We start from the raw sequence: 14,197 nt of genomic DNA on the forward strand, positions 1-14,197 counted from the left end.
TGACTTCAGAATCTACCACAAAAGCTTAAATCTTTTGATATAACTGTTATGTGGTATGTTTACTACATAATAATACTAAATAATACTGCATTAGCCTTCCATGTTGCTTTGAAAATCCTTCAGTTGAAGATTTTGGTTGGAATACAATCTGTTGTAAAGAATTCTGCCCAGAAATGTTACAATGTACTGGTGATGCTTCATGCTCATTAACACTGTTGCTCCAAGTACTCCCGATTTTCCACAATTTTCAGAATAGAGAACTGATTTTATTACTGCTTACCAAAATAATGATTATTGAATACTTCAGTAGTAACACAGATCCTTTAACAAGATTTCTGAAAACACACTGAAGACAATAATGCCATTTAATTTTCTATCTTTCTCTCTTCTCATGACAGAGGAATTAAAAGACAATAAAAAAAATTACCTCTTTATTCATTTTGAACCATTGATACTGTACAAAAGGATGTCCAGTTGCCCGGCAACACAATTTCACGAACTGTCCAGCCAAGACTGCCTTGGATTCTGGGTTTACAGTGATCTTTATTCCTTCAAAAAAAAAAAAAAGTTACATAAAGTCACAGAAGAGGGGTTTTCCTTCTTTATGTTTCTGAAACCAAAAAAAGAAATATTTTAGAAATAACCGGCATATTCATCCTTGTAATAAACCACCCATTCACATCTCCTTTGCCATCAGGTTATGGGGGCATGAGCTCCAGGCTCTGTAAAACCAGGAGGAAAGAAACTCACCCGCAGAAGACTTTGATCTACTGTACTTCTCCACGATTAGGGGAGAAAATTGTTTGCTATATTTATTCAGTTCTGAGAAGTATTTTTTCCACATTCTACCACCTCTGAAATCAGGAGGCACGTTATAACAGATGTGTGCAAGCAGCAGTCATAACATTTTCCCAGTGTCAGTGCTGGGAATACTTGGTCATAAACGTTTATATGGTCAGCCCTTCAACTGAGTTAGGTGCAATGTTAAAAAGACAAGTTTGAGTTTAAATGCCACTGAAAATGTCTTCAAAAGACATCTGAATTTCAATCCTATGATTTGGCATTAAAATAAAACTATTTTGTAAGCAGAGAGGCACAGAAACTGAAGCCCACGATATAAATCTGATACGTGTGGTGCAAACATTTCTCATCTGAGAAATGATTACCAGCCTCAAAACTTGGAAAACTTTTGCTAAATACCCTGGAGTCAACAACAGAATATCCACCTCTCCCTCCCACCTCTCTCTGAACCACTTCCTCTGGGGAAGTCGGTCCTCATGCAGAGAGGCCCAAGTGGTAAGGGAAGAAACTAGGGCCTCCTGCCAAAAGCCACGTGTGTGAACCATCTGAAAAGAGGATTATCTGACCCTAGTCAAACCTTCAGGTGGCTGCAGCCCCAGCCCATAGCCTGTCACATCCTGGGAGACCCTGAGCCAAAACCACCCAGCTCCGCCATTCCTGGATTCCCATCCTCAGAAACCATGGGATGATAAGTGGATGCTGTTTTTTAAGTTTTTGGTCTTGGGATAATTTGTTATGCAGCAACTGATAACTGACACAGAAGGAACCAAAGCTAGCAAATTTTACATTTGCCAAGGTTATAATACAAAAACCTGGGTTAGCTGGCTTTTAGGAAGGAAGGAGAAAAGATCATTAAAACTTATAAAACTTAATTTCTGGCACCTATTGTTCCCCCCCGTCATCTATTCTGAACATGATCTCATAGTATTTTTTTCCTCTATAACCCACCAATCCAAAGAAACAAAATATGATTACCACTGAAGAGGAGATGGTCTAAATAATAGCTATCTTAGTAAATGAAAAATACTGAACTTCCTAGGGAGAAAAATAGTATATAAAATACGCCAGAAAGAAGCCAAATAAAACCAAAATCCAAAATGAGTAAATATTTATTGCACACCTATTACGTTCGAGGGTCTGGAGAAACCCTAGAAAACCTTGAGTAAATACAGGAGAGCCTGTATCAAAAGAGAATTTAAAACTCTTGCCAAGGAAGAGCTTTCATATTCATTCATCTTTCATGTGGATGCCAAGTTAGCACAGGATGGATGAAGGAACAGTTTTTCTGAATTCTGTAATTCATGTTGGTAGGAAAGTACATGTTGAAATCAGACAATGGGATGAGCTCTCTTAAGCCAGAAAAGTTACAACACTGTATTTTAATGCTTCCATATACCATTCAGCTGCCAGGAGAGACTTACATCACAACTTTAAGATACAAATTTCGATTTTCAAAGTTTAGGCGTGGTAAGAGAGAAAAAACTGCAACAACAACAGAAAGGAATAAGCACAAATCTGGAAAATACAGGAGTTGTGGCTAAATTGGCTTTAAGATGTGGCTGTCTTAAAGCCATCTCAAAATTAGTGTCCCAAATCCCTCCTGACACAAAAAGAACAAAAGGCTTAAAAGGTTTTTTTTTTTTAACCCCAGTGATTTTTTTTCTTCCACCTTTACTGTGGTATAATCGACAAATAAAAACTGTATATATTTAGGGTGTACATGATGATGTAATACATGTATATGTTATGAAATGGTTACTGCGATCAAGTTAATTAACACGCCCGTCACCTCACACGGGCATCATTTCCCAGCGATTCTTCACGCTAGTCCCATCTTCTGCCACAGTGAGCCCCTTCTGAAGGCAGTGTGTGAGGCAGAGTGCAACGTCTTGTATCATTGCTTGAAAATTTACTGTGGCAAATATTCTCCGCTATTACACAGAGACCAGAGACGAGAATGAAGGAAATTAAAAGGCTTTCTTCCCAGAGTGTCTTATAAACGAATGAGTTTAGTGGAAACGGCCCCTATGACCAGGATGTTCTAAAAGCTGCCTCCATGGGAGATAAGACTTAGTGGCTTTCAACAGATGTTCAAACTCACAGTCCATACACCTGCCCTGTACCAACAACTGTAGTCTAAATCTTCAAGAAGCAAGCAAAGACAAGTCTTTATTACTTATTGCTTCAAAGACAGAAAATTGAAAGGCAAAATGTGATTTGGAAACCGCCCTGGGTGAGTAGTAAAGAAAGAAGTCACGATACCTCCCGCGTCTTAACCACACACGTTTCCTTCCTCCTACGTAGCGTCTGTGAAGGGGAACCATGGTCACCTTTAACCACCTTCGTGCAGCGCCCACTAGTCAGAAGGGGCTGAACAAAGTAAGGAAAGAAGAGGGCATGGAGCTATGGAGGGTGAATCAAGGCTCACAAGTGCAAGTGCTGTTTTAAAGGGTGAATGCACAGCTTCCTGGCAAACAAGCCTATTTTCAGATAACATCTGCAGAGAAGTCAGAGGTTACTCGGTTTCCTGTAAGCCAGAGAGAACCCAACTAGGTACGATGGAACGTGAGGATTGTGCTTTCAACACATACCTGTGTAGATCAACAGACTCAAGAGATTAAACAATAAAACTAGAAGTCCGGCTGGAATTACTAAACAGATACATCAGGGTGATCCCTGACCTGACAAAAGGCTTCATCATAGGTTCCCTTTAAGTTACTTTCTTTTACAAGGCACTTAATATAGTGTAATTCACAAACAGCTTTTCCAGGAACAGATCTATCAGATACATTACAGTGCACCTATTTTCAGAGGCCATGAACCAAAAATTTTTTTCCATCAGCTTCCATCTAAAACCGTCCCTCAATGTTATTTTGAACATTTCTAAGCTTTTACTGAAAAGCACTCCATAATGTCCTAGAATAAATACCATTCCTCTTCCTCTGACAATTTCCTCCCATTACACAAAAGATGTCAGGTCCATGTCTGTCCCCCTTACAGGTCAGTTTACACTTGCTTCTACTGTGGCTACACCTAGTCTCCGACATCACATCCTCATCCTTCTGTGTTGCCAACTCCCTTCAACACCCTGGCACGGAAACCCATCGTTCCAGATCTCGCTACCACTTCCTTTCTCTCTACTTCCCGAAGCTCATTTCCATCTATATCATCTTTGTCTCTTTTCACTTTTTAATATCTGCTTTCAGGAATTTCTGTTGTTCATGAAACAAGAAGAGTCATAAGATGTGGTATTTGAGTACTTTTTAATTTGGCAAGAAGAGAAAAGAATTGAAATCTGTGGGTCAAAGAGGCAATTAAAGTAATAATCTATAACTTCCCATTCCAAGCACTATGGAAATGACATTGAGTTCAGGCCAGGGTCAGTAGATTCTAGTTCTAATCCAAACTTTGTCAATAATCCACTGTGATTCTGGCCAAATGATAACTTCTGGAAATTTCCTTTTCTACATAAATGTGTGCTCATATTTAAAATTTAAATGTTGGTAATAGTACTGTCCCAGGCCTTCAGAGAACTGTGAGGATACAATGTGAAGTAAAGGTATCTTGGAAACTAAATAATAATATTCAACCATCTTTGCTCATCTTAGAGACAAGAGAAGTAATAAAAAATAAAACTGCTATCAGAAATGTAACAATGAGCATGTTACAAGGAATTAAGAAAAATGAATTGGTATGAAAAGGGGGTGAGGAAAAAATAGAAAAAGATGCCAGGGAAGAGAAATCTCATGACTCTACCAGCGCATCAGAAATGTACCCGCAGCAAAGCTCTTTTTATACAAAAATGAAATAAAATGCCAGCATCACAAAACTGGAGCAGGAGAGAACCCTGGGATCCATCTAATGAAAACCATGTGTAACCTGGTAATTCTCTCTAAACATCCTCCACTGTCTAGCCTCTGCTCAGCCAGTTCCAGGTCAGAGCGTGACTTCCTTGGCAACCATTTCATGATGGGCATGACTCCAGCTGATAGAGCCTGATCGTCTGTACTCAAAATGGTTTCACTTAAAACAAACAAAAACATCTCAGACTGCACATCTGAGATTGGATTTGCAAGGTTACAGATCAGGTAATTGACAGCACACCACTATACCACATGTCCCTAACTCCCCAACCCCCCTGAGAAAGCAGGTTTGCAGTGCTGCTGCAGGTGACTTGGCTGACACGGTCCCTCCTGCCTGACACCACTGCAGCTGACCAACTCCACCCAGAGATGTGAAAAGGAGGGACTGTTTCCTTTTCCTCACATCTGACCTTGGAAGTGAGCAACCTCACTCAATATTGATATATTCAGGGGAAAAACAAACAAACAAATGGTTGAGTTACTCAACATTCCAAAAGGATCATGTTGGCAAGAAATTTAAACAAACATTTGTCATACTTTATCTCATTCGTATACATACATGTAAATAAAAATGTGTATGTTTACTTTTTTGGCTGTCCTATTTCAATATAAGTTATAGAAACCTTACCCCCAACACTTTCACACGTGTCTCCTTGGAATAAAGACATTCTTCTACAGAACTACAGCTCCACCATCACATGATAATTCCCTCATATCTAATATGCAGGTTATATTCAAGTTGTTCCAATTGTCCCCAAAATGTCTTTGACAGATGTTTTTTGAAACACTCAATCAACATTTATGCATTGTGTTTGTTTTTTATGTGTTCCAAAAATAACTTGACACAATTCATGGGGTCAAATGAGATACAGTCCTCTCAGTGTGTTTCCATGAACTCCTGGAGAGCCTGCCCTGGGGAAAGAAGAACCCACCTGGGGGGCTGAGAAGCTGCAGAACCTCAGTGCGCTCCATGGCCTGCAGGAAGTCGCTCAGCTCCACGACCGTACAGCCCTTCTCCCCCAGCAGCTTCAGTAAACAGAGGCTTGGGCTTCCTTCAGGCTCCAAGACCTTAAGAGAGCACTGCTCCAAGTCTAGAGAACTGAAAAGAACAAACGGTATTCAAGTCAACAGACTGGCTTCAATATGATCTGCCTGCTATACGTTTGGTGCCATCACAGGTGTTGTAGGGAATAAACAGCAAGATGTTTACCTTTAATTGGGAATAGGAAAATCAGACACATTTCTCTACTCTTTCTTGTACTTATATAAAGTATAAGATAACCCAAAAGAGGATAGGTCTTTGAAACGTATTGGAAAATTAAAAAATTAACATACAAAACTGTATATTTTGTACATCTTTGTGTGTAATCATATAAAAAAAAGGAAGATACAGAAGAGTGTACATTCTGTATGATACTACTTTTATTAACAGAAACATGTTTGCCCTAGAGAGGGAACCAGGGGAGCAGAGCTCACGGCTGGACAGTTCATTTCTCTGTGTACAGATCTTCCTCCACTTATAATGGGGTCACTTCCCAATAAACCTATTGTTAAGATGAAAACATTGCAAATCGAAAATGCATTTAATACACCTAAACTACGAACACCATAGCTGAGCCTTAAACATGCTCAGAACACTTACATTAGCCTACTGTCGGGCAAAACCATCTAACACAAAGCCTATTTTATAATTAAGAGTTAAAACTCATGTAAGCTACTGGATATTGTACTGAAGGTGACCAGAAGTTGCAGCTCAGCCTCATAAGAGGATCGTATCCCATTCTGCCAGCCCCGAAAAGAGTAAAATTTCAAATCTAAGCACACTTTCTAGTGAATGTGTATTGCTTTTGCAACATTGGAAAGTTGGAAAATAGCAACTCGAACCATCCTAAGTCTGGGACCATCTATAAACTTTTTTGTCCCGTCAAGTTTTTTTTTTTTTTTACCATGTGTTAGTTTTTTCAACAATTTTTTAAAAAGACAATCAGTGTTATTGACATTTTAAGTACTTCTAAGTGCCTAGAAATACCCTCACATAGAGCTTAAGTATAGTCTATGGACCAAAACCATCCAGTCACCTGATTTTGTAAATGGTTTCATTGGAGCTACGCTCATCCATTGACACAATGACAAATGTGCATGGCTGTTTTCCTGTTCTGACAGCAGAGGTGAGTAGGTCTACAAAGCTGAAAATATTTACTGTTTGGCCTTTTACAGAAAAAGTGTTCTGACCCCTGCCACATGCTGTCTCACTGTCTTTTTGTTAAAACTATTCCTTTTTTAGTATCACTATTTAACAAAGGCAAACATCTCCTTTTCAATGTCATTGTTTTCAGAAATGGTATACGAGGTTAGAAAGACAGGTTAAGATCAGACTGTAGACGGCCATAAATAATGAGACAATCATTTCATAGGAAGGGGAAGTACAATATGAAACATTCAAGAGAAAAAAAATTAAATCAAAACAACAAAACCCAAAAGCCTTCCCAAAGAGATATCATTAGCAACAAAAGTCAAACAAAGCCTTTAGACAATCTCTATGATTTCTGCCAGAATTTGTACCTCATATACTTTTGCAGATACCTCTCTCCCTGTCCTGCCAATTTGAATTATGATCCAATATAAACCCCACCTCCTCCGTAAGGTCCTCCCACACTACACCACTCCACCAAACACGCTTTAGACAGTCTCCTAATGGCGCTCATCTTATATAGCAGAAGTTGGCAAATTTTTCCTGTAAAGTGCCAGAGAGTAAATATTTTTATGCTTTATGTGGGCCACAAAGTTTCTGTTGCATATTCTTTTTTGTTTTGTTTTACAATTTTTTAAATATAAAAAAATTGTAGTTCACGAGCTGTGTAAAAACAGGCAGGAGCCTGAATGTGGCCCACAGGCTGTTTGCGGACCTCTGTTCTGTTTTATTTGACACAATTTTGCCTTAAATCATGTGAGCTTTTCTTTCATAAGCATTTTCTTTATCCAAGTAGGTAACAGTACTCCTCGCAAACAAAAACCCTATCATGTTTTAAATCCCTCAATACCTAACATTTTGTCTTTCCCATATTAATTATTCATAACTGAATGGCTGTTGAGTGAATTTCAATCATAACTGAAACGCCTGGAACCCTGGACAGAAGGGGTCAAAAATGAAGGAACCAGTATTCGATACAATATAAGGATTACCAAATATTCAAATAGTCAGAATATGAACTTTATGAAAACAAAGATGCTGTATGCTAAATGTTCTTTTTTATGATTTAAAAGTTATCAGAAATTAAGAAGCCATCTTGTCAAATGCAACCAAATGATGCTTTGTAAATAATCTTTATATTGATACAGAGAAAATCAAAACCAATTTTACTTTTTACCCCCAAAAGAAGAAAGATCAAACTGAAGTAGACAGTGACCTCTCTTCTAGTACAAAGAGGCACAGGAGAAAAACAAGGTGCTTTATCTCCTTTCCTTTTACTGATTTTCCACATGGGCACCGGCTTTCAGCTAAGATGATGTTTATACATATTGAACTTTTTTCTTTCCTTTTTTTAGTTACATTCCTGTAAGACTGTGCTTTGAAGTGGTTTCTACCAGCCCCAATTTGGAATCTCTGATTTAATTAAAAAGACTGCTTTATTACTCAAATAGACTTTGCTTTAAAAAGAATCTCTATCTCTGATTTTAAAAATATATAAGGTGGAAAGGGTATATAGCTCAGTGGTAGAGTGCATACCTAGTATGCACAAGGTCCTGGGTTCAACTCCCAGTACCTCTGTTTAAAAGAAAATAAATGAACGTAAAATTACCCCCCCATTTAAAAAAAAAGGAAAAAATTTAAAATAAAAATAAAAAATATATAAACAAATAGAGCATATCTTTCAGGGTACAAACCATGGCAAGGCTTTTAGATTCTTTTGCTTCTCTTCTTGGTACATTTACATTTTGGCATCCTTATTCATTAGTTCAACAACCACTTATTAATCACCTAAAATAGGCCATTTTTTCTAGGTACTGAGGATATAGCAGCAAGCAGAACAAAACCCTCCATCCCCCAGATTCTTCTAGAGGACAGGGACAGATATGCCTACACACACAGAGATGTCTCTGTGTATCCATCCATCCAATGGTCGTTAAGTGCTTTGTAGAAAAACAAAGCAAAGCAGGGGGATAGGTAATGCTGGAGCAGACAGAGGGTAATTTTAAATAGTGTATCAGAGAAGACCTCACTGAGAAGATGACTTCTATGCAAACACTTGAAAAGGTAAAGGAGCCAATCCTGTGGTTCATCTGCGGAGACCATCTCGGGCTGAGTAAACAGCAAGTCCAAAGACCCTACTGTCTTCAAGGAAGGGCAAGAAAGCAAGTGTGACTAGGGTAGAGAGAGGGAGGGAGATAATAAAAGGTTCTCAGGTCCTAGAGCTAAATGGTAGCTAAATGGTGTTTTCACTCTGAGATGGAAAAGCAATGGGAGAGTTTTGAGCAGAGGGAAAATGAAAGCTGATTTAATGTTTTAAAAGAACTACTCTTAGGGCTATATTGAGAACAGACTGCGGTGGGGAGCAAAGCAGGAAGAGAAGCTGGGTGGCCACTGGAACAATGCAAGGGAGAGAGAAATAGTGGCTCAGGCCAGTGTGGCTGCAGTGGACACTGGATTCTAGTACATATCAAAGGCAGGGCAGACAGGATTTGTTGATACGAGGGATGTGGTGTGTAAAAGTAGAGTCAGGAATGACTGACTTTTTTGGCCTGAGCAACTGGAGGGATGTAGCTGCCCTTTACTGAGATGCAGAAGACGCAAGAGAAAAAGGTTTGTGGGAGAAGACGTGTTAAGTCTTGTACGTGTTGCATTTAAGATGTCTATCAGTCATTCAGCCGGGGTTGGCAAACAGGCATCTACATATCTACACATCCAGGAGCTCAGCAAAGATAGGGGCTAAAGATTTGAACTGAGAGTAATAAACCTAAATATATATAAAGCCACCAGACCTTATGATAGCACCACGGCCAGGGATTAGATGAAGAAGTGTAGATAAACAGATACAAAGCCTGAGCCCTAAGGCATTCCAAAATTCAAAGACTGGGGATAAGAGACAGGAAGAAACCTTCCTATCAGTAAATGGCTTGTGGGCAGGATTCTGTAGCCTTCCACACAGCAAGTATGCAGTGACTGCTTTCCCTGGTCCATGTTTTGCAGCCCCATTTCTAAGCTTCCTCATTCATGGGATTTGTGCACCATTAGAGCCTCTTGAAAGCTCTGCCATCATTGGGGCTCCAATGTTCCATGCCACCGCAGAATTCACGTAGCTTGGGCAAGACACTCAGAACCCACACCTATCCACATCAACAGCAAAGGGTGTTCAATAGTAGGTCAGTCTGGGATGGAATTAGAGCTGAGTTTGTATTTCGGGCACTCCTGTACGTACATGGTTTTGGGAAACTAAACTATATGCAAGGATTTATTCTGAACCATCAATAATCATCTGAGAACATTTACAATTATTCCTCATCCCTGATGGGCAGTTCAGAAGAAACTCCTGTGGCTTATTCATTAAATTCTCAGCTAGTTTGAGGAAAAGTTGTATAGAGTCAGACAAAAAGTGAAAGTAAACAGAACAGGCAATCTTTTGAGATTTTAGGGCTGCAAATCCAGTGACTAGGAGGGGTTCACCCTCCTGGGAACTGTTAACCCATCTGGATGATAATCCCTAGGTTTGACACTAGAGAAAAATACCTTTAGGACCTTTCATAGACACTATTCTTTCATCAATATGAAATCACTTTAAAATAGCTTTCTCTTTTGTCTTAAATAGACAAAGCATCACCAGCTTACCTTGCCCCCTCAGTTGTCACTCTCCAGCCTCCAAGTTCCCAGAGCTGACCTCTTATGAAGTGAGTTTAATTCTTCTGATCTCAATAGATATATGAGCTGGATGTTCTCCAGTTTTTCAACTTTCAGGGTTGCCCCCACTTTCCCCACCACCACAAGTCTCCTGAGAAACTAACCTTCACCATCTTGCGAGACTGGCCAGACTCTACCTGTCTCTAGCAGACTGCCCAGCCTGAAATCCCCAGATTCCACAACTGCACGCCCTTTGTTGCTTGTCATCTTTTGCTAGGCAACCACCCTTCTCTCTCTACTCCCTTCATCAGACAAGAGGCCTCAAACTTCTCCATTAGTTCCTCAAACAAAGCTAGTACCATTCTGTTGCATTTCATAAAACTTAACTGAAGGCTCAGGGAGGGAAACTGAACACCTGATGCCAGGTATTGGCTTCTTTTAGATTCCATCAGCCATGCCTCTTCGGTAGCAGGGTCTGACTCTTCTCTTTCCCTTTTGGCCAAATACGAATCTTCACTACCAGGCCCTCTTCAGGAAAGGCCAGAGCCCTGCCTAACCAGAATGCTGGTTAATTTCACAAATTAACCAGTCGCAGATCTGGTGATCTCACCTCCAAAGAAGACAACTTTTTACACTATTGTTAAGTCTAGAAATTCAGAAGTTTATGGACCTATAATAATTGTATTTTGGATTTTCTTTGCACAGCCAAAAGCACAATGTGTTTTGCCTAGAATAACAGCAACAAAAATGTATGCCATCTATCTGCTCAACTTTGCAAATTTCTCACTTCTTGATTCCATCCTCATATCATTACAGCCCAACACTCCCATATCATCATTATTCTACTCTGGTTTAGCCCCAAACTCTTTGAAACTCAAGGCTGTTGTGAGGGTTAAAGTAGATAATACATGTAAACACTTAGCACATTGTCTGGTATATACACCAAGTTTAAAAATGATGAAAACCCATTGTTATTATTATTCACACCCAACATAGCATTTAACATGTTATTTGTGAATGTCTCAGAACAATGGTCCATTGCTGCATAAATCCTTATGAATAGGAGCTAAATATCTGACATCCTTTTAGCTTCTGAAACTTTCAGCAAATGACAGACACTCAAAAAATGTAATTTTGAACGAATGGTTCCCCTTTCAAAAGTACAAGGTGCCTAAGATACGTTCTATGCATAACACACATCGGCTCTTAATAATGGTTCCTGTTTCCAAGGAGTTTATAAAGACATGTACAAATAATTATAGCACAAGACAAAGTTTATAGTCATATGAGAAGTTAAAAAAACTGCTGAGTTAAAAGGCAGACCAAAATCATAACAATGACCTAGAGCAGTGGTTCTAAGTGTGATATGGGAAGCCCTAGGGCAGTTCTTGAGATCCCCAAGGTCAAAATGATTTTTCATAGTAACACTAAGATGTTATTTATCTTTTTCATTCATTCTCTCAGGAATATTCATTGGAGCATCCAGTGTTACCTGACCTGTGATACAGAGCAAAAGACTGAGCGGAGAAGCACAGAAAAGATACCAGTTCTGTGATTAAGCCAAGCCATTAAAGAGATTTTCAAAATGCAAAACAATGCCACTTTTCTAACTAAATATTTTGTTCTGGAAAAGTGCTTTTCCCACAAGAACATGTAATTTCTGTTAACAGGTAATGAATCATCCTTTTTAAATACTAAAAAAATCGTAATTTCTAATATAAATATCAGTATATATTGCTTGCCTGTTACACATAGGGCCCACATTAAAAACTCTTTAGGGTCCTCAATAATTCTTAAGGATGTAAAGGAGTCTTCAGACCAAAAGTTCAAGAACTGCTCGTGCAGCTGTTCGAAGCCTGGTAATAGGAAAATAGTTTTACTTATGGTTTAATGTTCGTGGTGAAGTCAAGAAGAAAACTTGGCAAGTCTGTTTGATGGAGGAAGACAGTGAGTTTAGTTTCAGTCTTTCCCACCATCCTTCTCTCTCCACATCTACGTTAACACCTTCATGAATTCCTGTACCTCAATCCCTTGACCCTCGTAATCTACCTGCACGTCCCCTTCCTAACCTTCCTTAGGTCTTCCAGGTCTGCGTATTTCAAGTGCTTTGGAATTACTGCCCTATCACAATGGTCTCCAGATAGCTTTCCTTGTATTTCCCTTGGTCAAGCTCGATTTCTCTCTTTCAGCTCAAGGGGAGGAGGGGAGGAAAGGGTGTGAACGCCCACAGTCCAACCTCGAATCTCTGCAATCCCAGGGCTTTCCTGGGTTCAGGCTCTACGTCTAGAAGGTTACTGAAGTTCTCCCACGTCTGCCTCCGGCTCCTTCTACACCAGCGGCCCCTGCACTGTTTCATGTGGCCCCGACGCTCTTCAGCCCCACCCACCGCCCGGTCCATCCTCCCGCCGGGTGCCCACCTCAGTCTCGCCGCGCGCCCCCGAGCCCGAGTCCGCCCCCACGTGACCCCGCCCCGGGCCCCGGTGCCGCACCTGAGCCGGAGACGCTCCCGACTCCCCGCCACCTCAGCCAGCCTCCTCCAGCCCCGGCCCTCGGGCGCTCGGTCCAGGCTCTCGCTGAGCCTCCGCAGCAGCGGCTCCGGAAGGCGGTTGAGGGTCGTGCCGGCCGCTGCGGGGAGCGGCGGCCCCGAGGGCGCGGCCGCCGGCAGCTGCGAGGCCAGGGGCGGCGGGGCCTGCAGCAGCTCTCCACAGAGCAGCGTGTCCCGCGCCGGCGACCCCGCGACGGCCGCTGCTCCCGCCGGCCGCATCGCGCACCTTCCGCTCACCTCCTCGCTCGCCGCGGCGCCGCGGCGGCAGGGGCGGAAGGACGAATCGGGCGGCGCTGCACCGCACTCGGAGGAGGAAGCTCCGCTCCCCGCCCGGCCGAGACAGGTTTGCCCGGGGAAGGGAGCCGGGCCGGGCAGCCGCGTTAGCCGCGCCGGGGTGGGGCGGGGCCTCGGGCGGGGGCGGGGCCGCCCACTGCGCGCGTGCGCGCCTCCCCCGCCCTCCCCGCCGTCTGAGGGCCCGCGGAGGCGCGCGGTTCAAACCCGGGAGGTGGAGTCCTGGCTGAGCAGGAAGGGTCGGGTGATTGCAGTTCGAGGAGGAAGCGGTGGAGGAACTACGCCCTGGCGGTCCCACTACAGCGAGGAAGCCTGCGGCGTCGGGGCTTCCCAAGCCTGTGGGAGGAGGATTGCCTCACGCCGGAGAGGGGAGCACACGGCTTTCCATCGCCCGCCCGGCCGCGGCTCCAGAGGCGCGCTCGCTCAGCCGACTCAGTGACTTGCGTGTGCGGGGCGACGCCACCAGCGCTCGCGTGGGGCAACCGCGGCGGAGGCTTCCTCGTTTTAGGGTTAGATGTGTATGGCATTGCTAAGGGGAGTGGTGCTAGAGACCCAGATTCTTAATGGAGATTGCCTGAAGTGTGTGCCTAGACATTTTTTTTTTTTTTGAATTGGGCTGTGGTGAATTTAAACCTAATCAGAACTTGGAATTGATTGTTTTTAGCAGGAATCGCTTGGTTTCTTCCGAGTCTCAGTACCACTCACAATGTTCATATATCAAAGCAGGCAGCTTTACAGAGGATGCCTTTTCTGGAAAGGTCCAGAATAGATGACATAGTAAATGAAGGTGGCCCCTGAACTCGCTCTCCCACTCTTAGCAATATTCAAGGCCATTGTCCCATTGAAAACCGGAGGGAAGTTTGG

At 42.2% G+C, this 14,197-nt stretch overlaps 1 protein-coding gene across 3 annotated transcripts in view; it reads right to left on the reverse strand.

The window, feature by feature from the left end:
* MALT1 (MALT1 paracaspase) overlaps positions 1-13,395 on the reverse strand; it is a 46,069-nt gene extending 32,674 nt beyond the window's left edge. For 2 of the 3 annotated variants that reach the window (XM_072952135.1, XM_072952134.1), the window contains exons 1-3: positions 12,987-13,395; positions 5,597-5,763; positions 428-549 (exon numbers count right to left, since the gene is read on the reverse strand). In XM_072952135.1, coding sequence (XP_072808236.1) covers positions 428-549; positions 5,597-5,763; positions 12,987-13,261 — 564 coding nt within the window. In that variant the 5' untranslated portion in view covers positions 13,262-13,395. Of the gene's footprint in view, positions 1-427; positions 550-5,596; positions 5,764-10,488; positions 10,690-12,986 lie in introns of those variants that run through there. The other variant, XM_072952136.1, reaches the window with a different exon arrangement.
* Between the last annotated feature and the right edge of the window lie 802 nt (positions 13,396-14,197).

The sequence above is a fragment of the Vicugna pacos genome, chromosome 30, assembly GCF_048564905.1.
Source record: "Vicugna pacos chromosome 30, VicPac4, whole genome shotgun sequence".
Lineage (NCBI taxonomy): Eukaryota > Metazoa > Chordata > Mammalia > Artiodactyla > Camelidae > Vicugna > Vicugna pacos.